At 43.9% G+C, this 22,838-nt stretch overlaps 1 protein-coding gene across 1 annotated transcript in view; it reads left to right on the forward strand.

The window, feature by feature from the left end:
- Nucleotides 1-22,838, forward strand: part of LOC133015749 (protein sidekick-1-like) — a 157,854-nt gene that overhangs the window by 122,163 nt on the left and 12,853 nt on the right. Inside the window, exons 30-37 of the mRNA XM_061083021.1 lie at nt 3,016-3,210; nt 10,384-10,585; nt 15,091-15,194; nt 15,332-15,402; nt 16,165-16,303; nt 17,800-17,856; nt 17,949-18,050; nt 20,635-20,750. Coding sequence (XP_060939004.1) covers nt 3,016-3,210; nt 10,384-10,585; nt 15,091-15,194; nt 15,332-15,402; nt 16,165-16,303; nt 17,800-17,856; nt 17,949-18,050; nt 20,635-20,750 — 986 coding nt within the window. The remainder of the gene's footprint in view (nt 1-3,015; nt 3,211-10,383; nt 10,586-15,090; nt 15,195-15,331; nt 15,403-16,164; nt 16,304-17,799; nt 17,857-17,948; nt 18,051-20,634; nt 20,751-22,838) is intronic.

The raw sequence follows: 22,838 nt of genomic DNA on the forward strand, positions 1-22,838 counted from the left end.
TGCACAATCTAATTCAGCAGGAGGCAGTGAAGCGTGTGTGCGTCTATATGAATATGATAAATCCTTATGCACGCAAACATCCCAATGGCAAACTGAACCCGGGTCCCATTTCCATACTACATATTAATTATAATTAAAATCAGAGCATGTAATGTGTTTTTGTGCATTAAAGCGATAAAATTAAGGATTCAGGCTAGTCAGTTTGTATATGTTATACTACTTAATTGGTTTTAGTACTTCATTTTTTAATTTGCTCCAAAAGGCGTGTCATAACCAATTTAACACAAGGGTTTGAATAACACACACACACACACACACACACACACACACACACACACACACACACACACACACACACACACACCACCTTCATCTCTCAAACATCTCTGCTTTGACCGCACAATGGAGGAGAAGCGAGTCCCACGTGACCAACCCGACCCGAATATCATTTCTAAATCTTTGTCTGGACCCAGATCGACAGGTTTTGACAGCTCAGGTTGAATGTCAACACAAAGGAGTGTGTTCCTGAGTTCCACAAATTATACGACACAAGTTTCAACCCAGGTAACATGTAAAAATGTACCACAAAAATAGAAAACACCTATTTTGCTTCGAGAACCGTGGCCAATACAGGACAAATGTGTTTTTACACAGAGATCCCACAAAACTGCTTCAATGGTTTATTTCAATCAAGGATGGATGGATGAATATTTTCTATACACGGGGAAATAAAATAGTAAATTAGTAAATTAGTGAAGCGGATCAAATCAACCCTTCAATTAATCCGTCCGCAATCCGACCATTAGACACATCTCCAGGGCTTCAGATAAATATCTCATATAGATGTGATATATAACAATCCATTAAAACAACCCGTGACATAAAAATAACACATCAATTACGATCATAAGAGTGAAAAGTGATAATTTGAACGTTCAGCATTCAGTCACAGTTTGGAGGGAAAAGGGCTGACAGGTCTAAAAGGAGATGATGTATAGAACCTTGTCTGTTTGAGCCTCAGTGGAGTTTTATCCTCAGATCCACTGATACAACTACACAAGGAGACATGATTTAACACAATATACAATTTGTCGTGTTGAAATGGGAGTTGAGGGATGAGACGAGTCAGTGTGACCTGCATTCACTGCCGTCCAGAGTTTTATTTATAAGCGTTCAGCTCCAGAATTATATTAAAGTAAAAGCACAGCACAAAGAATTCACTGCTATTTACTTTCAAGTGGCTTCGGTGGTGGCACTGCTGCTCCTGTACGACACAAATCGATTCAGACAAGGACACAACAACATGCAGATACAGGTTTTTGAAAAGCCGGAAGAATCAGGATGTTGAATCTGTCTCTAGAAGACGGAGCTGGCCTTTCCCCGACATGACACAGTCACTTTGTAATGGAGATTTAAACTCGTGCCTCTGATGGCAGCGACGTGCTAATGAGATTCAGCAGCGAACATAATGAAGCGCTCTGACCCAATTGTTCTGATGCGAGAGGATTTGTAGTGTAGCTGTTATCCGATAATCTCCCACACGCTGCGTGCACGTTAACACAGACTCAGACGATCTGATGAGATTATCAACCACACAACCAGATTATCTTCCTCTGAGCAGATTATCATCCCGACCATTTCCCTCCTCAGATGTTTTGTGTGACTTCATGGAAGCGTGATTGTGCGTGTTTTGGTGTACAATACAATCTTCATGTTGAGGGTTTCGTCTTTTTGTGTGAGTGGCCAGTGGCCTGTGGAAAGCCTGGTCTGGGATCAGTGGTTTCACGGTGTGTGTGTGTGTATGTGTTAAAGTGTGGTTGTGTTATTACATGGCCGGCTGCACAGGAGACAGAGAAACAGACGTCAGTCGTGTTCGCCATGGGTCACAGCCAAGGGGACAGCGCACGGATGTATGATTACATAATGTGTTGGGGGACTGACTGGATGTGAGTGTGTGTGTGAGTGGAATGTTAAGATAAAGATAGATAAAGATAGAAGCCTTGACAGCTCGAACGTGGGACGTGGGTCAAACTAAAAAAATCAAAGATCACATCAAATACATTTTTACTCTAAGACAGTTTTTTATTTGAGGTATTTCTTATCACCTTGAAGTTATATTACATTTATTTATATTATTTTATTTGATTATATAGAACTTGTGTGACTCCTGATTCCAGTGTGTGTGTGTGTATCACTGGGACTTTGCTTCTGTGACTCCATTTCCCCGATCAGACTATTTCCCCAAATGCACAACATTGGTATCTGGGATATTTCGGATTCATTTCTAAATAGTGGGGGGGGAGGTGGAGACGCTTCATTTGTGACTCCCTCCCAAGCACAGTCAGACAACAAATGGTTTCCTCTACGGGTTTTTAATGAAGTCTTGTTCTCCACATCAAACCGTGAAAACTAGGTTATACACGGTAACAAAGACATAACACACAACGTTAGCTAGTCAGCAAACACAGTATCAATGATTACAATCAAGGTTGAAGTAAATAACAAACAGACAAAATACCTCGTTGGCTGCATGCTCTGAAAAGGAATCTTCTTATCTTCTACGAACTCTTAGACGTGTGTAACTACCTCTGCTTGCTTCTCTGTGTCTCTCACTCTCACAAGCAGCTCAGCGGAGGCGTCAAAATAAAAGTCTTATCTCTAATTACACAATAATGCTATATACAAATACAAAATATACATTGGAAAACCTTTACAACATATTAAAGTAATATAGTGGCAACAGTTACATCATTTGTCTTCACACGCAGTTTGTGGTGAAGACGTGTAAATGAACAGTGTGTTTTCCTGTTTGTGTTTGTTGTGGAGATGTGATTTGTGTTCTCTGGCATCGCGGAGCCGTGTTTCCAGACTCTCTCCTGTCTCATGTTGTTCCTCCTTTGATTCCTGTGGGTTCCTTGATGGAAAGTAGGCCACAAAATAACACACCGAGGAATCGTATTCACACTCTTCAAATCTCTGTCTTCCTGCGTCTTTAATGCTTCTGTACCTCCCCAGGCTACCAGATCTCCTACTGCCTGGACAGCCGGGACCCTCTGCGCTGGACCACGGTGGAGGTGGGCTCCAACGCTCGGCAGTTCACGGTCACGGGACTCTCCTCGGAGCAGACCTACGTGTTCCGACTCACCGCTCGCACGGCGGTGGGCTGGGGGGAGGAGCAGGAGGCCCGGGTGGTCACCACGGAACGCAGAGGTAAAGGACACACACGTACATTTACATTGACTCTTACATTCAAATCTTCAGAACAGTGTGGACCTTGAAGTGAGTGCTAAGTGGTGAATCTGTTCAACAAGATCAAGTTTAGGAGTTGAGGGAAGGAGGTAAGTGCTTGTCAGGCATGTTAGGGAGTTAGTTGGGTTGAGAGAGGAGGTGCTCTCTGAGGAGGAGAGTCTTCAAGAGAGAGGAGATTCAAGATTCAAGATTTTTTTATTGTCAAATGCACAGAGATAACATGAAGCAGTCGCTGGCAATGAAATACTTGAGTCACAGGCTCTCTTTAAGCAATGCTCAAGTAATTACCAAAAAAATAAAATAAAAATAGAAATAGTATAAAATAGAATACAATTTAAAATAGAAAATAAAATATATATATCTAAATATATGTCTTTACAGATGAAGAGAAAAATAAAACAACAGTAGTGCAATTTGTGCTGTAGTGCAAATATTCAAATATGCCAGGGTGCTGGTTTGGTGGAGTTATTGCAGTTCAGAGGAGTTTAAAAGTCTTATGGCCTGGGGGATGAAACTGTCTCTGAGCCTGGGGGTGCGGGATTGCAGAACGAGAAGGACTCTTCTTCTCTGGTTGCATTCGGTAGCTTGTTCCTCCACCAGAGAACAAACGAGTCCGGACTGTGATCGCCTCTGTGCAGGGATGGAAATGTCAGCCAGCGTTCCTCAGAGGAACTCAGTGGCCGACACGGAGCACAGGCCCGTATGATGGAGTTCAAGTAGATGGGTGCAGCCCCAGAAGCTTCTGCAGGCAAACATCAGTGACATGAACTGTGAAAGTCAGCCCTTCAACTTTAGCAGAACTTCGGGATCACGCTCCTATTAAAACATCCGACCCGACACTCCGCCTCTCACCCCGAAACACAAAGTGCTGAACGTACGTAAAGAATTTATAGAAATCTAATTTGAACAGTGTTTGTAGAGTGTGACAGAAAACATTGAGATGATGTGAGTGATTCATCAAGGCAGCTTTTCATCAGGCACACATCTGATGAGAGGTGATATTCTCAGCTCTGCCTGGAGTCTCACTGCCGGTGTGTTTAACTATAGCGTCGTCCTGAGGTTGGTGGCAAAGTGTTGTGAAGAAACTCAAACTAACTATTGTTAATGACGTGAACGAGAGAGACGGTTTCCTCTTTGAAACTATTCTCCTGTGCTTTAATTTAAGGAACACAACTAAATTTTAATAGGGATTGAAAGCAAATAGATTTGTTTTCGCAGAGATATTTGTTAATGGACGACGAAGCTTTTCTAATCATCACTGTTGCTTCTTTCAAAACAATATTTTGCAGCATAAAAGAATTGTAATACATTTAACACTCAAAGTGCTTCTGACATCTGTCAACACACACACAGACACACAGACAATCACATGTAAGATGCATGACTGATAAACAAAGCCCAAATAATTGAATGTCAGCTGTACTTTGAAGAGCTTTGAGTGGTCGTTAAGACCAGAATAACTCTTTGTAAACACAGTCCAGTCTCTGTTCTCTCTGCTGAGGAACATAAGATGTGGTTAGAAGCCCCATTTAATAGTTAACCAGACATATGTGTAGTTAAAGGAGCAACCGAGCTGCAACAGCGAGTTGGAGAAGGAGGAAAACGTTAATGGTTCCTCTGTGTGCACTGGTAGGAAGTGAGACGTGTCGTACATCTTCATTCACGTGGGGGAAAAATGACAAAGAGCAGTAATTTGTGTTGTGTGTGATTGTTAAAAATCAATTTCTCTCTCTCTCTCTTTAAAAATGAATGAACACAGGCCCAGTAAGAGTGTGATTAAATTGTGGAACTGTATTAAATCACACACTAATGGAACCAGCATAACGAGTGTCTTTGTTTTCTATTTATAAAAAAAAATACTTCTCTACATTACTGGATAATTCAACTAGAATAATGGGCTGTGAGCTCAGAGGCTTTGAGTAATGACGAGTAAAATCTGCTTTCTTCATCCAGTCCTGTGCTGCATTCATGCATCAGGAACCAGCAAGGAAATTCACATTCCATTACAAAGATGAATACACAGATAAAAGGTCTTTAATAAACCAGATTGGTCAGGAAATCCTGTAAATGAGCCAAGGTTAAGCAGGAGTGACTTGATTAATGTTATTAATTGTACATGTGCTCTTCAAACTTGTATCATAGTCTGTTATAGTAGACAATCATGTGTTTTAACTTTCAAATAGAGGCAAATTGGTCAGCCATATTTCGGGTTTGCTATTTCTTAAAGTGTGGGAATGGTACGGAAAAGTCAAGTCAAGTTTTTGCACTTACAATTGTTATGATCTCTATTTAACGGGTGTAATGAGTCGTGGTCTTTATGAAATCTTTGCAAAAGATAAAAGTCCAGACGCAGAAAAGCAAACAGCTCAGACAGATCCTCCATGATCCAACGAGCAGTTAATGGCTGAACGTGCACGATGCGTTTGTACTGGGCTCCAAATGTTGGAGCAAAAATAAGACGTCTGACCTTTTCCACGAGTCGCTGTGCAAAGAGAAAAAAGATGAAATGACATTTAAAATTTCCAGCGGATTTAACGGAGCATGCACGGCGACATGTGTAGATATTGAAATCACCAGGTATTAGTTGTACGAGGGAATAACGAGCGTTTGGAGTTTCAAATACTCCCCCGAGGATCTGTGCAACAGTTCATGAAACGCTTGTTGTGTTTATTGTGTTACTAAACAGACTCAAATTAACTGACTTGTCGAGTGAAATGAAGATTTTCAGCTTATCTCACCAACTCATGGCATCATGCTCTGGTGTGGGCAGGGAAGAAGACTTAAATTGTGGTAATTTTGTCTTTTGTGATAAGACATGTGACTCAGAAGAGTAGATGAAGTAGAACAGTAATGTGAACAGAGATATCGGAGACTGAGCTGTGACTCTCCTTAGTTTTGTCCAACCTGGAACCTGAAAATGACATTTTCTCCTTCAGGCAGTTGATGGACAAAGAGGATGAACAGCTCTTTATAGTGACTTGATTTTAAAAGAGCTAAAGCGACTGAGGAATAAAGTTTATTTTTCACTTTTCATCCTCCTCAGAAAGGGAGGTTGTGATGCTTTTATCTCCTCTCAGTGTATTTTAAGAATTATTTCTTCCATTGACGCAATTACAGGTTGACATGTGCACCAGGTTATACAGTTGAATTTATTTTGCACTGCATAAATGCTATTTTTCTCTAAATTCAGACTGTAGAAGATTGAGTTAAGTTAACAGAGTGAACAGCAGGAAGCCAACTTTAAAAATAGATGTTTCATGAACTCACTGACATCTGGTGAATATCTTTTTTAAATAACAAATAGGTTGTAAACAGTAGTTGGGAATTCTAGTTTGAAACCATATTTTGAAAGTGTTCTTGTTGCCAGTTTGACAAAAGAGGTCTCTAGAGCCAGGGGATAATTCCCTTTTATTCCCATTATAGTTCATCCTGATTCAATTTAATAAAAGAATATTGATTATAGTCACTATAAAGACATGGACAATTAACTGTCCATCATATTTTTTCTTCTTTCACCAAACTAAGTTTTAAAAACACTGCATTGTTACTCCTGGAAATTGTTTTTTTTGATAATCCATGATAATTAATTTTCCTTCTCCTAAAATGAAATGTTTAGCAAAATTAGTTTCAAAAGGTTTTTTGACTCCTGAGAAAAGAGGAGCCATCCCTTGAAAGTAAAAGATCACTTTCATTGTCACTTCTAAAGTAACAGCGGCTCTCGTGTCTCAATGGACCATCGGAAGAATAACTTTTTGAAACACGACTCGAAACCTTTCATATACGTTCGTCCCTGATCTCTTTGTCCGATTCTCTCTGTCGGCCACACGTCTGGTGAAGCATTGAAATGCTACAAAAGTCCTTATAATAAATCGTGCCAGTGAATTTTTATGAAAAACTAGAAATCATGATGTCTGATATTCCGCTCGCAGCTCTCGGCGTGTGTAGCGCATTTTAATTGGATCAGATATCGTGACATCGGCAGCATCATTATCAGGATTTCTTTAGAAACAGAATCCAGTGGTTCCCTGTTCCACTTCAGTAACATAATGGCCCGTTCTCACTGGGAGATAGACAGAATGCTCTAATAGAGATTTCTTTCTGATGATGCTGGAGAGACCAACTTAATCCCTGGAAAGAGAAAATTGCTTTTTTGAGTGGGCCTGCGGGTGTGTGTGTGTGTGTGTGTGTGTGTGTGTGTGTGTGTGTGAGTGTGTGTGAGGCAGCGTTAACGTGCCGCATGTATCATGGACAAAAACTGTGATTCCCTCCAGAGATATTTGTCTAATCGGGTGTTTGTCTCCAAGAGGGTGATAACTGATAAGGTAATGAATGAAGCAGTTGCTTTATTTAGCAGAATCCATCCCCCCCCATCCACCCCATCATCCCCTTCTTCTAGCACCACCCGGTGAGGGACGGAGCTGGAGGTCATAGGAGGGGTCACAGGTGGATTTTTTAAAGTTAGGAATATACAGTATTTACCCTAAAAGGAGAAAAAAAGAATTCCAGATAAAGAGAACTAACCTCGTGCTATGATGACAAAGTAGATCGACTTCAAACAAACCAAATACAAATCAAACAAAAAACCACAGTTCATCTATAATTGGAGATAAACACTCTTTTAAACCAAAGTATCCAACTAGTCATACTTAAGTCTAAATCAAATACACCCTTACCCCCCCTCGGCGAGCACTTAGAAGAGCCTCAATGGTGTTTCCTGTTTGTTTCCTGCTTCTTTGGCTCCATCCTTCTGAGTAGTTCTGAACCTGACCACAGTTTGGGGTTAAAACTGAAAGAAAGTCAAGATAAATTGTGTTAATATAACGTTGAATATAAAGAAATAACTGAAAGTGGACACATCACAATAGACTTCCATTAAACACTAAATAAATCATATGTATTTTGTATGAAGGGAAGAGTCTCGTGAAGGTTCCTGGTTCAAAAGCATCTTCCTCCCACATTCCAAAGACGTGCAGATTCCCCCCCCCTCTCCGCGGTGTAGCAGTAAACAGTGGTGTTGGTGCTCAAAGGGCATGTACGTGTTCCGACAGTTATGAGCTGATTATCAGAACATGATCTTTACCGGAGAACAGAACGAGAGGGAAACAGACAGAGAGACACAGATGGGATCAGAGAAACAAAGGAGGCAGAGAACAGAGAAATCTGGATGAGGATGAAGAATAAAGAGGAGAGGGAAAGAGGGAGACGGACAGATTTGACTAAAATGACTTGTGATAAGGATGAATGAGGGAAGGTGTGCCCCCGTGTGTGTGTCCGTGTGTGTGTGTGTGTGTGTGTGTGTGTGTGTGTGTGTGTGTGCGTGTGTGCTTCTGCGTATGTTTCAAAGCGTAATTGGCGATTAATTAAACTTCAGAGAGAATCGATAGCGCTTTTATTTCTAGACGTAATCGATAACCCCCCCCCGCCCCTGAAATTAAACACTAATGCCCCCCCCCCGACCATGTGTTTTTGTTTTTGTGTCTACATGCACATACAGCACGTGTGTATCCATGTCCACTGATCACACACAACTACCCGCAACACAGTCGCACAAAGACAATGACTCCTGGAGCCATCTTTCATCTCCTAATTGAATAGTGAAGACAAATCCACAGTCTCTCTCTCTCACACACACACACACACACACTCACACACACACACACACACACACACACACACACACACACACACACACACACACACACACACACTGTCAATCTGCTGAGAATATTGTTTCTTTTACGCCGCAGTGGTTAGATGTCTTGTTTCATTTAAACACATATTTATTCATTGCAGCAGTCACACTGGTGCACGTGTGTGATGTAAACGCGGGACGTTCGTGTCCAGTGTTTCAAGCTGTTTGCAGCATCTGGTCCGTGATGGCCTCCATTTGTTCAGGTCACCACTCATTTCAATATCTGTGGCGACACATCAGAGGGAAATCAAAGGAGAAGCAGGAACGGATGAGTGGAGAAACATATCGAATGCGTATATGTTCCCGCACAGCGATCATCTCACACGTGCTTTTACATGCATTTTGGGCTGCATGGTTCCAGCTGAGTCGGCTGTAAACTGATTTATTAAACATTGGATTCTTTAGTCAAAGCGGGGGGGATTAGACAAGCCTGGATTTCTCTATCTAGATTTTACTCTTTGAAAAACTGATTTCTTGTCTCTAATCAGATTCTTACATGAGTTCTAGTAGAGATTCACGCTGTATTCAAATTAATTCAATCCAAAGTTGAACTGAAACTAAGTGAAAGCTTCTTCTAGAAATCATAATCTGTGAGTTTCCAACATAATTTGTATATAAATGACGGCTTCGTCAAAAGTGAAGCCAAAGCATCCTGATCGCCCCCTGGTGGCTGGGTGCGGTAGGCGTCATAAACCCCGCCTCCTCAATGTTAGCAAATGGGTCATGGACCAAACTAAAAAGTCACATGTTCTCGAAGATGGTTTCTGTCATTGCAGGTGGTTCTTATCACATTGATGTTTGTTGTTCATGTTTCAAGTAAGTCTGGAGTCTCCACATGTGCAAAATGGCGGCTTTCTTATCCGGGATCATTTGGTTTTGTTTCTGGATATCGGGATAAACTTGAGAAGCGTCATCTGTCTTTACAAACAGTCTTTGGTTTCCACTGCTAAAAATCCGACTCTCTAAATATGTTCAAGCTTTAACACAAATCCCACACATCGATGTATCACGACTACAGGTGAACTTCTAGCATCACAATCCGGCTTCTAACGGCACAAACACCTTCTAAAACTCTTTTGTCTGGTTTTCTTATTATTTGTCGGTGGAAAAAAGGTCAAAGCGTCTGCAAACTTCTCTCCATAACAAACACCCACGTCTGCGATGTGAGATAAATCTGTGGGAGTTTTGACTCTTTGCATCCAACACCTCCTTCACTCGCCGTAATGAGCGATAATTCCGTCTTTTGATTTGTCCGCCAACTGTTAATCTAAAGTGAATTAATGCTTTCGAACAAAAATACTCCTGTAGGAGCTTTTATGTTTGACTGGCTTTTCAAAATGTGTCAGAATACTTTTCAAACTTCTAAATGCTCCCTCGCCTATATTTTCCATTTCCTTCCACTCTCATCATTTTATATCTTCTCCTCTTTCCCACGTCCACAGAGCGGCCGCAGCCACCGAGGAAGTTGTACGTTCCTCAGGACAGCGTGGAGTCTCGGCGCCTGCACCTCCACTGGGTGACGGGGGGGTCGGGCTCCTCTCCCCTCAGGTACTTCACTGTGCAGCTCAAACAGCTGCCCAGTGGGGACTGGAGCACACACATCGCTGACATCCCACACAACGTGACCGCCTGGAGCGTGGACAGGTACACACACACACACACACACACACACACACACACACACACACACACACACACACACACACACACACACACGTTTACTCCACCACTTGCCTGTTTGCTTCAGCCTCTCCTCCAAGCTGATCCCAGCTCAGACTGGGTAAAAGACGAGAGGCCAGTTCATTAAAGTCCTGACAAACAGGGATTTTCACTCTTACATTCACACCTGTTGGTAATGTAGAGTCACCAATTAACTGGACCTGCATGTGTTGGGACGTTGAGAGGAAAACATCCAACCTCCACCATAAAGCCTCCAACTCACCAGAATCAGAATCAGAATCAGAATCAGAATCAGAATCAGAATCAGAATCAGAATGTGTTTATTGCCGAGTAGGTTTACACCTACCTGGAATTTGCTCTTGTTGTTGGTGCGAACAATGAACATAAAAACATAAAAACACAATAAATACAACACACATAAGAAACAAAATAAACAATATATAAAATAAAAAGATATAAAAGATATAAAAAATAAAGTAAAAAGTGAAATGCAAAATTCAAAACAGGAGAAAGCAATGTCAATTTGCAATATGCAATGATATGCAATATTATATAATAAAATATGTCTTAATGTAACACATCCTTGAGGCGTGGGGGCGGGATTAAAGTCCAAGTCTGGTGGGGGGGGTCCTGGGCCGTGTTGATAAGGCCAGCTGCAGCTGGGAAGAAGCTGGTCCCATGGCGTGAGGTTTTGGTCCTGATCGACCGCAGCCTCCTGCCTGAGGGAAGAACCTTGAAGAGTTTGTGACCCGGGGTCAAACACAGACGTAGCTACTGCACCATCATGCTGGCCCCCACAAACTAGCCTAGCAACTGTAGGTAGGTGCATTGAGTTGATGCACCCGCGTACAGTCGTCAAGGCAGCGACAGAATACAGAATAGATGTTTGCTCTGACGTTACCTGCAATGTTTGCACGACTTCTGCTAATTTAACTCACAACCGACAGCTCTGAGTGCTTCTTCCATGAGGAGTTTCTTTCTTATTAGGTTTTAAAGAAAGATCACAAAGCTGCGTTCACAGCAGCAGCAGCATTGAAGTCGTCCCCGTGAGCTTTTAAGGATTCAGCTGAACATTAACGTCTCTGTCCGGCTCTTTATTGGATTTGAGAAAGTTTACACTCCAGCAAACCCAGCAAGGCCTCACGAGACAAACATCTTAACTTCCAGCGGTGTCCAATACTCTCAGACTGATTCTCCGATAGGGAAGTGGTGTCTTCACTGTCTGTCTCTCCATGAGTCGAAGCTGAGCAGCTCCAGAGGATAATGTCAGAAGGAAAATCTGATTTCAAATGTTTTCTTCGTCATCTTTTGCTGTAACACAATAACAGTTCTGCTCTGACGTCCTCTCAGGCTTTCAGCTCAGCATCATGTCTGTGGCCAGCCAGTGTATTTTTAAAACCCTTTCACTAGATTAGTATTTTTAAAAAGAGTTTATTTGAAATGTCTGACATGTGCTACGTGACATCAGAAAGCTTGACAGGCCCTAGCAACGGTATCCAAGGAGGGAGAGGGCTCACCTAGGCATCGATTCGACCACGTCAAGAATCTCTGGAGAAAACAGCAACAATTACTGTTCTATAAATATATATTTTTGTAAATATATTCAATATGGACAGTTGGGTTTAGTGCAACATGTTGGAATTAGACTAGTTGAAACAATCGGTAGAAATCTTGTAATGTTTATGCGTCCTCGGGGAGGAGGGATGCTGTGAATTCTCAAAGCAAAGAACTGAGAATTAGAACAGAAACATTTGTATGAATTCACCACAGGAAGTAAAGAAAAGGTTGATGGAGGAAAAACGAAAACCAGACAGACCAGAATAATCATAATCACTGCAGAGCTGTGGAGGATCTGAGTCACCTGATCACAGGCACAGCAGGAGCAGCTCTGTCTTTTTATCTTTCTTAATATTTCTCTCTCTCTCTGCCATCATGCTTTCAAGTTCTCTCTCTGCCGTTTATCCGTTATCTCTCTTTCTTCCTCCAGTTTTACTTTCCCAGCATTCGTCCCAGTTGCTGCCACCACCTTCCGTCCAACCACCAGTAGCCAAAGCTTTCAAAACCCATCAAACGTTCCTCGAGCTTCACATCCACTCGTCCTGCGCTCCAGTTGAACGCTGTTTCTTTTCCATTCCTCTCTCTCTTCATCCCTCCATCCTCTCCTCCCTGTTGAGACTGTCATTACAGCAGCAGGTGATAGTGGTCAGACCCGAGTAGCAGAACCCTGATGAGGCTTATTTGTGTTTAGTGTGCGTCTCCTGCTTCGTGGCGCTGTTCAGTGAGCTCCTTCACGAGCTTTCTCAGGACTGTTTGAGATGCTGAAGACTGTTCTCTCAGTGTCACTGCACCCAACCTGCCTCAGGGAGAGTCGATCTGCCACGACCACAGCGTTTTCAAGCTCTCTATCACTGAATGCTCTCATTACGGCGCCGGATGGAGGAATTAGCTCACACCTCCGTTTGCTCACGCTCATACTTACTTGTTATCTGTCCTTAATTGTTGTTTTCCAGCGAGACATCTTTGGAACCAAAACATCGAAGTCCCCGGGCTCATTCGCAGACACACACACATTGAGTCCACACACACACACACACACTCACACTTTCAAACACTGTCCTCAACATCCTCCCAGTGCTGCTGGTTCCCCTCCCTCTTTGAGCTCGGTTTCTTTGAAGTTCTATTCCTACGATACCCACAACCCCACAGGGCCCTTCTTGTCCCTCATTGCGCCCGGCTCATTATTATACAAGAAGACACTTGAGCAGTTCTTCTGTCGCCCGCTGAATTTTCAACTGGTCCTCCTCTGTCTCCCAGTCGCTCTGTAAACACAGTCTGGAGTGGGACCTTGCAGGTAGACGCTGGAGCAGCAGTGGAATGACTTCTTGTTGCTAATTATTGAATCACTCTTGTTAACCGGTGTTTATAATGGATTAGATAAATTAAGAATTAAGAAAAATGACTGTTTTGCAGCCACCTGTCCTTTTTTAAAAATTGTAATCAATTTCCCAGCGCGAGGGAGAGAGGGTGTTGAAACTATTAGCAGCTGTGCAGCAGACTCGTTCAGCGAGTCGCTCTGAACGGGTCTGTGTTCGTCGGACAGGTTGTAAGTGGCTCTTGGGTAAATTGGTTTCAATATGACCGGTGTAAATTGTCTTCCTGTTCTTATTAAGGCTTTAACTCTGCACAGAGGAGAAATACAGATAAGATGTGGTCGTGAAAATGCTTTGGCAGGGGAGACAATTAGGAAAGGTGTATGATAATTAATATTCAAGACCTGTGTGATCTTTAGAGACCAGTGGAAAGGGCAAAACACACCTGTGGGAGGTGGAGGAGCCGGAGTTAAAGGCACCCAGTGGATTCTCTGAACACCTGTGGACTGTAGAGTAATGTTTTGATGAGCTGAATTCTCTGTGTATTCTATAGAACGTTGTTTTTCTTTTTGTTCGAGCGCAAAGGGTAAAGAATCATTTAAATATCCCTTAACAAGGCAGGAATTGCACTGAATGTTGAATAACTGAACACAGACGGAAGGAGTGAGAGCACACACTGGTTTGGAATGAAGACTAACAAAAATATATATTTTATTGACCAATAGCGGAAACAGCTCAGCAACTTTGGCAAGATTCAATTTTATCCAAACACAGTGGTGCTAAATCTTCCACGTGTTCATGAAGCCAGAGGAGATGCACAAAGGTTTCCTCCACACACCCTCCTGCCACGTGTGGTCTACATACACAGTGGATGAGTGAATGAATCTACCTGAGCTCTACCTCTGTTTGTCCCCCCCCCTCACAGGTGACAGACACACTAGTAATAACTGAGTCCAAGTACCAACTGTGAAACCACCACAGACTGAAGCTCAGTCCTGCAGCTAAGAGAAGCCACGGAGATGCAATTTTCACCCGTGAAACATCTTTCAAGTTCCCCCCCAAAAAAACCCTGAGAGTTGCATTAACACCTGGTGCTTCCACTGTGTGAAAATCCATTGTGAGCACTGAGAAAAGTTTCTTTTTGATTGATGATCACAAGGCACAGCTGCTCCAGAGGAGACGTGCGTCTTCAGCTGTCGCAGTGTCACATAAGTCCTGCTCAAAGTTATGAGAGTAATTGTATTGCTGTGGTTTTATTGGATGAATTACAGATGCAATGTCCTCATCAGTTGGTTTAGTGATAACAAAAATCACACTGAAACAATCTCTGTGGATCTCTCTGCAGCAAGACCATTTCTCAATATTCTAATGAACCGATTTATAAATTCATGCCTGAACCAAAATGCAAATATATACCTCGGCTTAGGCCCATGATTTTTATTTGGATCTGCACCAAATTGCCCAGACTCATAAATGTCTGTCCCCTAAATATACTTGATCCATGAATTATTCTCAAGAGCATGAACGAAACACTTATAGAGATATAACCTCCTCACTGAATGCATATATATCAAACATATAAATGTGTTCTGTCTGTAGGTTGGAGCCTTTCACATCGTACAAGTTCCGGATGCTGTCCACCAACGATGTCGGGGACAGCGTCCTCAGCAAAGAGACGGAGGCTGTGACGACTCTGCAGGACGGTGAGAGACTGGGAGGAGAAGAAAGTGGAGGATGAGGGGATGTGTGGATTTTAAAACATAGCAGAGAAGAAGATGGACAGAAGCTTGTCTCTGTGTCTTTTCCTCTTCCTCACTCTCTTCCTGTGTTTCCTCTCTAGTTCCCGATCAGCCTCCGGTGATCCTCGCGGTGAAGCCCACAACCACCACCTCAGTCCTGGTGCAGTGGAAGGTATCGTCACAACAACAACAACAAGACCCACACACACACAGAGACACTCACAGACCCACACAGAAACAAACTTGGGAGTGCGGGTTAATCATTTACGTGAGATTGCTGCAGACTCCCTGGAGGAAATTACCATTGTTACTGAAGCAGGGAAGTTCAGAGGGCAGCAGAGACAGATTGAGGAGATGGAGGGAGAGAAGGATGAACAGACGGAGGGGACAGATCGTCCCGGGTGGGGAGGAAAAATGTTGAAAAGTCCTAATGAGAATATAGCAGCAGGGGAGATGTTAGAGGGCAAGAGAGGCAAACATCAGCCATGTCCATCAACGGAGGAGAAAGAAAAGCCCGGGGAGTTACAGAAAAGTGGAGCGAGTCTGTGGCCAAATGTGAATTGACAATAAATATAGAACCGGCGAGTTCAACGCTTGTCACTCTTCCTCCGCTGTTTTGGAAACGTCTCCTCTTGCTCCTTCTCGCCTCGTATCAAAGCAGAAGGAGGCAGTGGAAAAACAAAGTCACCAGCAATTTCATCATCCTTTACAAGGGTGCCAGAGCCAGTGAAGCATCTCTGTGTCTGTGCAGCTCTTTAAAGTGGACCGATAGAACCCTGCTCTGCCAGCCGGCCCCTGTCCTGTCAATCACACAGGAAAATGAACATTTTCTTCACATACAGCAGAAAAAAAAAACTCAGAAGTTGTTCTACTTGGGAAATGGATCATTATTAATTCTCTTCATGTGCCGTGTGCTTGTTTGCGTGTTTGCCAGCGGCCCGGTGACGACAGCATCAACGGGGTTCTGACCGGATACCGGCTGTACTACAGAGAGCTTCCAGTGAACAGCTCGGCTTCCACTGAGGCAGAGGTCCAGACAACCAGGAGCAGCAACACCAGTTCCCTGGTTACAGGTGAGTGCTACAGATGCTAATGCTAACGGTATCATTTCTATCACTTTAAATCCTCTGTCATTTTTGGAAAACATCGTTTCTGGTTTGCAGACAGAGGTATAGAAAAAGCAGGGTTCTCATTTTGGGGATTTTATCAACTGTAGCTATCTAACTTTCGACAAAGACATTTGCAGTTTGACTTTTAATTTGTTTCCAATGACTCAATTTATAACAAGGATCCAGTAAAAGGTCTTTAAACTTTAAACCTTATTTATTGGACTAAAACACTGGATCTGATAAATTAAACATGATCATCTTCATAGCCTGACGATACTTAATATGACTTCTTGTTTTCCAATGTAGATGTTATTCTTAGTTTTATACGTATTCTAACCTACTTGCATTTAGCTAAGACCATTCCAACCTGTGTAGTTGTTGATTTTCTCCGCAGCTGTGGAAATAAAGTGTGGTTACAAGTGCAGATCGTAAACTCAGTCCTGCCAACACTTACAAACTTCCTTAGAGCAAATGAAAACCCTGTTAAACACATTCCCTCTAAGTTTGGGGGTTTTTAAGAGGGTAATAAAAGGCCTCAAGGCTCTTTAGACACTGAGTGGAGCTACGGTCCTTTATTCTCATTGGCAGCTGAGGCTCAGTGAAGAGAGAGAGCAGGTCGTGATCGCCCGGCTCCTCCACACTGCACTGCCCAAGTGTCCATGAGCAAGACACTGAACTGACGGCTGTTGTGTCAGTTTGTGAATTACAGGTTTTTTTTCAGGGATTTAGCAAAGGGTCAGTTGCTCTTATGGAACTTTACTGCGGCTCATAGAAGTTTTATTATAAACTATAAGACGATCACACACAGTATGAATCAGTGAGTTTTTCAGATCATACAAACCAGCTGCTCACCAAGGCGCCGCGATGAAATCATTTATTTAATGAAAAATATTTCAATGTCAGCGTCGGTATTATGTGAAATCACAAAAAATAAGCAATGAAAGAGAATCGCAGATGAAAACAGTTTGCACCAATAAGCTCAGTGACAACGTCTGTGGAAGATTTACAACCTGGCAGTGAGCTCAAGGTCTGCCGTGTTCATGATACCATTTTCAATCAAAGCTTTTTAAATATTTAAGAAAACAAGACTTGAAAAGATATTTTAAAGATCTTTTCAGATGATTTCCACATCAAAGCAGGAACCAGGTGTGACTATGATGACAGACTGAGCAAACAGCCCTCACAAGGCCGCCCCCCCCCTTCCTATGAGACCACCCATACTGCACTATAACATTGCAATAATAAAATATTAATATCCGCCGTGCTTTATAGTAGATTGAGTATCTGCCCGACGAGATGAGTGATTCTGTGTCCGTCCAGCGGCCGCGGCGTCCGACCAGGGAGCAGAAACATAAACGTCTTTAATACAGTCATTTTATGGAATAGCATTATAATTGCACAATTTATTGTTGAACGTGAAATGTTTATGGATGTACTCTCCCTCCGTGTTTCCCCTCAAGCCAAGAGCACCTTCAAGACGGTCAGCAGCGCCTCGCTCACGGAGTTCGAGTTGACACGTGAGTCGTCCGGCAGTGAAACCGCAGCGCCGCCTCCTCGGCTTGTGTGTCCTGGTGAAGTCTCTAAACTGCTTTGTGTTGTTTCTCTGTAGAGCTCAAGAAGTTCACCCGTTACCAGATTGTTATGACGAGCTACAACATCATCGGAGAGAGTCCCGCCTCCGTCCCTGTGGAGGTGTCTGTGGGAGAAGCAGGTCAGTGAAGGACGCTGGTTTCACACATGATCCCTGTGTGAGCTACACATCTTGTTCAGGATCAAAACACTTGTTTAAAGGACCCATCGTATGCCCATTTTATCACAAGTTGATATGGTTCCTTGGGGTCTTAATAAAATGTCTGTAACAAATTTTGGTCAAAATACCACAAGGATCATTTAAAACAGCACACTTTTTACCCTGTCTAAAACAGCCCTCCTCAGATTGACCTGTTTTGAGTTTTTCTAGCTCTTCTCTCCCATGTACGCTGATAAAAAGCTGAATTCCAAGCACACAAAGGAACATTTCAGTTAAGAGTTTGTGTCCCACTCTTCATCATGAGCTGGAGTTTAGTTTCAATGGAGATCGATCTGTTGATTTGACCCAGTAGCTGTGAAGGATTTCCATCACAGTGCCTCCATCTGCTTTGAAAGGTGCTGTGATATGGTAGAAATCTATAGAAGAAACCAGTAAGTGGACTTTTGAGTTTGGGATTGTTTGGTCAAAACGAGTCTTAGCTTTGTCGGCTTTTATCCAATCTGGTCCCGTCCGCTCCGATGCTTCGGTCATTCTCTTCTCGTTCGTTCTTTGTCGTGTCCACGCCTCCTGTCCTGCCCCTGCTGCCCCTTGAGTGACATTGCATTTGATAGGCGTAGAGGTGCTCTCGATTAGATAAGTGTGTGTGTGTGTGTGCAGGTGTGTGTGTCTGAAAGTGATCAAGAGCTGCACAAGGTCATTTATTTTATAGTGAAGGCCCAACCCCTGTTTAACTTTCACCAGAGTCAAACCAAGGATCCATTAATCAGACAGGAAAGCAAATATATCTCACACACACACACACACACACTCACAGACACACACACACACACACACACACACACTTAGCGAGCATGTTGAGCAGGATGAGTTGAATGACACGACAGCAGGAGGATGTGAGGCCTTTAAACGTCCATCATGTGTCGTCCAAACTGAGTTTATCGTTCAGTGTGAATCCAAATCTTTCCCCCCTGTCTGTTTGTTGGTTGTTTTTTATGTTTATAAGCAAGATTACACAAATATACAAGACAAATTACCATGTAACTTGGTGATTGGATGCAATTTGGATCAGGAGAGAACTCAATCATTTCTGGCTGGGATTCAGTTCAGGAGGAAGATCCAGGATTTAATATTGCCAGAGGATTATTTGACATTTTCACTGTTTCCCAGTAAAAACAATCTTGGATCTTGATCAAAAAAGGCTCATTTATGGGACTGGTTTCACTAGGATTAGATGTTGAGTTGGTGTAGCCTTTTCATGGTGTTGACAGTATCCTGGAGAAAGTGGTTGGGGAATCCAGGTGCTGGAGGAGGAGGTGCTGGAGGAGGAGGAGGTGCTGGAGGAGGAGGAGGAGGAGGTGCAGCAGCATCATCTGTGGCCCCGGCCCTGCAGGCAGGGTTGTGGGCGGACAGGGATCTGCACTTTATGATAGCGACACCCGCACGTTTTTTTTTGCAATCTCCGACTCCCTCCTCCAGACTGGTCGTGCATTCATAACCAATTTGTGTGTGTGTGTGTAGAGTTTAATAGGTTATACATATCACATGCGATGGAGGCAGAGGTGAGGATAAGCAGCGGGAGTCGGAGGCGGGGGGGGGGGGGGGGTGGATGATGAAATGGGGTGATATGGCCTTTTCTTTAGCCTCAGGTGCAACTGCTGAGCTGTTCATGCATATGTGTGGAGCGCTGGAGTAACAAGGTTCCGCCTCAGGCCCGTTCTAATTGGAAGAATAGAACATATCTTACAGACTTCCTCCGTAACAACCAGTTGCACACACACACACACACACACACACACACACACACACACACACACACACACACACACACTCACACACACAATCTTCTACTTCTAACATATCGAGGACACTTGTTGGTATAATGTATTCCTGAGTCCCTAACCTCAACCTTAACCTTAACCATCACACTTAACATCAGCTCAATGGCGAACGCCAACACTTGTCCTAACCCGAACCCAATAGAGTGTTACAGGCCCCGCCCACTTTCAGAGCGGCTCTGGTTCCTGAAGTAGTTTCTCTATCGATGATTCAGAACTTATAAAACAATTTTTTAATTTGGAACCAGGCCGAACAGCTAAATGATGTCGTGACAATAAAACATTTGATTTGTAAAAAAAATGGGTAAAAAGGGCAAAGGTACGAGAGCGTGTGTATGTGTGTTCAATAGTGAAAGATCTACACATCCCATAATCCATTGCGAATGATCCCTTCCAAACCACATCTTGTGTTGTAATAAATTGTCGTCTGAAGCTTGTATGTGTGTATATAGTGTTTCATGAAGTGTGTAGTGTAGTAACCTACAGTAACTCTGAAGGATCTGATCATAGCTGACTTGGTTTTCGCAGTTTATGGTAAAACATTTCCATGGTAACAATGAGCTCCACCAATCAATGATGTCATTTCTACATCTGAGGATTGTGGGTAGTGTAGTTCTTCTCCTTGACTTTCACGAACAAGGTCTTAACCTGACAACGGTCCTCACAAAGATAGAAGACCTGTCTAACGAGGCGTCTCTCTCCTGCTGCAGCTCCGTCCGTGGCCCCCCAGTCCATCACAGTGTCCCCCGTGTCTCCCTCCAGCCTGGAAGTGACCTGGGACACACCCCCCCTCGAGACCCAGAATGGACTCATCCAAGGATACAAGGTGACACACACACACACACACACACACAAACACGTACACAAGTAATTCAGGTAGAAAAATCCCACAGCTCGTTTCTGTCTGTGTTTAAAACGACTTCCTTCTTGCCTTGGTGGAGTTTTGCTCTGCTGCACCTTCAAGTGCCCCATAGAGAGAGAGAGAGAGAGAGAGAGACTTAAGTTAGAGGAAGAATCTGAATATCCTTTAATGGTTTCAATATCACTCCACCCCCCCGACCCCTTAACTCTCCTGTCCCACCCCCTCACTCTCAGTACTTCAAACACAAGGTTATCTGTCCTGCGCTTTAGACACATTGATTTCTGCTGGAGCGGAGGGAGGAACGGAGGGAGGAATGGAGAGAACGTAATATTTGCAGAGTGAAGGAAGGAGACGGGCGAGTGATCCCTGTAGAATCCTGATTAGAGACGAGGATTCAGAGAATATGGTAAAACTACCAGAGATGGACGGAGGCTGGGAGGGGTTGTGAGGCAGAGGAGGAGGAGGAGGGAGGGTTAAGGAGATTAAGAAAAAGAGAAAAAGAGCAAAGAGAGAAGGTTGAATGAATTTAAAGGGTTCAGACGTCTGTTAACACACCTGCTCTGTGAGATGAGCAGCACACAGCAGGAAGGACCAACACCAAACTTCACTGTGGGGAGCTTTTCCACAGTCGGGGTTTCCTGGGATGCCCTGGAGGGGCTTGTTAACCACACTGAGGGTGATGGGCGGGGGGGAACAGGTATCACCAAACTATGCAGGACCTGTCAGGAGGTGTTTATATAAATGTTTCTCCCTCTCTCCCCCTCTCTCTCTCCTCTCTCTCTCTCTCTCTCTCTCCCTCCTCTCCCTCCCTCTCTCCTCTCTCTCTCTCTCTCCCTCTCCTCCTCTCTCCCCCTCTCTCTCTCCCTCTTCCTCTCCCTCCCTCTTTCTTCCTCTCTCCCTCTCTCCCTCTCTCCCCTCTCCCTCTCTCCCTCTCTCCCTCTCTCCCTCTCTCCCCATCTCCCTCTCTCCCTCTCCCTCACCCCCTCTCTCTCTTCTTCTCTCCCTCTCTCCCTCTCCCTCACCCTCTCTCCCTCACCCTCTCCCTCCCTCTTTCTTCCTCTCTCCCTCTCTCCCTCTCTCCCTCTCTCCCTCTCTCCCCATCTCCCTCTCTCTCTTCTTCTCTCCCTCTCTCCCTCTCTCCCTCTCTCCCTCTCCCTCACCCTCTCTCTCTCTCTCTCTCTCTCTCTCTCTCTCTCTCTCTCTCTCTCTCTCTCTCTCCCTCCCTCTCTCTGTCTCTCTCTCTCCCTCTCTCTCCCTCTCCCTCTCTCCCTCTCCCTCTCCCTCTCCCTCTCCCTCTCCCTCTCCCTCTCCCTCTCCCTCTCCCTCTCCCTCTCCCTCCCTCTTTCTTCCTCTCTCCCTCTCTCCCTCTCTCCCTCTCTCCCTCTCCCTCACCCCCTCTCTCTCTGTCTCTCTCCCTCCCTCTCCCTCTCTCTCACTCTCCCTCCCTCTCTCTCTTCCTCTCTCCCTCTCTCCCTCTCTCCCTCTCTTTCTCTCCCTCTCTCCCCATCTCCCTCTCTCCCTCTCTCCCTCTCTCCCTCTCTCCCTCTCTCCCTCTCTCCCTCTCCCTCACCCCCTCTCTCTCTCTCTCTCTCCCTCCCTCTCCCTCTCTCTCTTCTTCTCTCCCTCTCTCCCTCTCCCTCACCCTCTCTCTCTCTCTCTCTCTCTCTCTCTCTCTCTCTCTCTCTCTCTCTCCCTCCCTCTCTCTGTCTCTCTCTCTCCCTCTCTCTCCCTCTCCCTCACCCTCTCTCCCTCACCCTCTCCCTCTCTCTCTCCCTCTCTCCCTCTCTCTCTCTCCCTCTATGTGGTGTTTATATAAATGTTCGTCTGAGCAGCAGTGAAAAAACCTTCGGCAGAAAACAGTTATTCTGATTTATTCTTGACCAGGAAATCGATCCATATTTTCCTTGTTTTGACAGAATTTGTTGTTTCTTAGTGGTGAGACTAAGGGTCCGTTTTTGTTTTGGTTTTTTTACATATATGTTTATAAGTTTTCCAACAGGTTATACAACACAAAACAAAACAAAAACAAGACAAACATTTGGCTCACACACA

This window comes from Limanda limanda, chromosome 2, assembly GCF_963576545.1.
Source record: "Limanda limanda chromosome 2, fLimLim1.1, whole genome shotgun sequence".
Lineage (NCBI taxonomy): Eukaryota > Metazoa > Chordata > Actinopteri > Pleuronectiformes > Pleuronectidae > Limanda > Limanda limanda.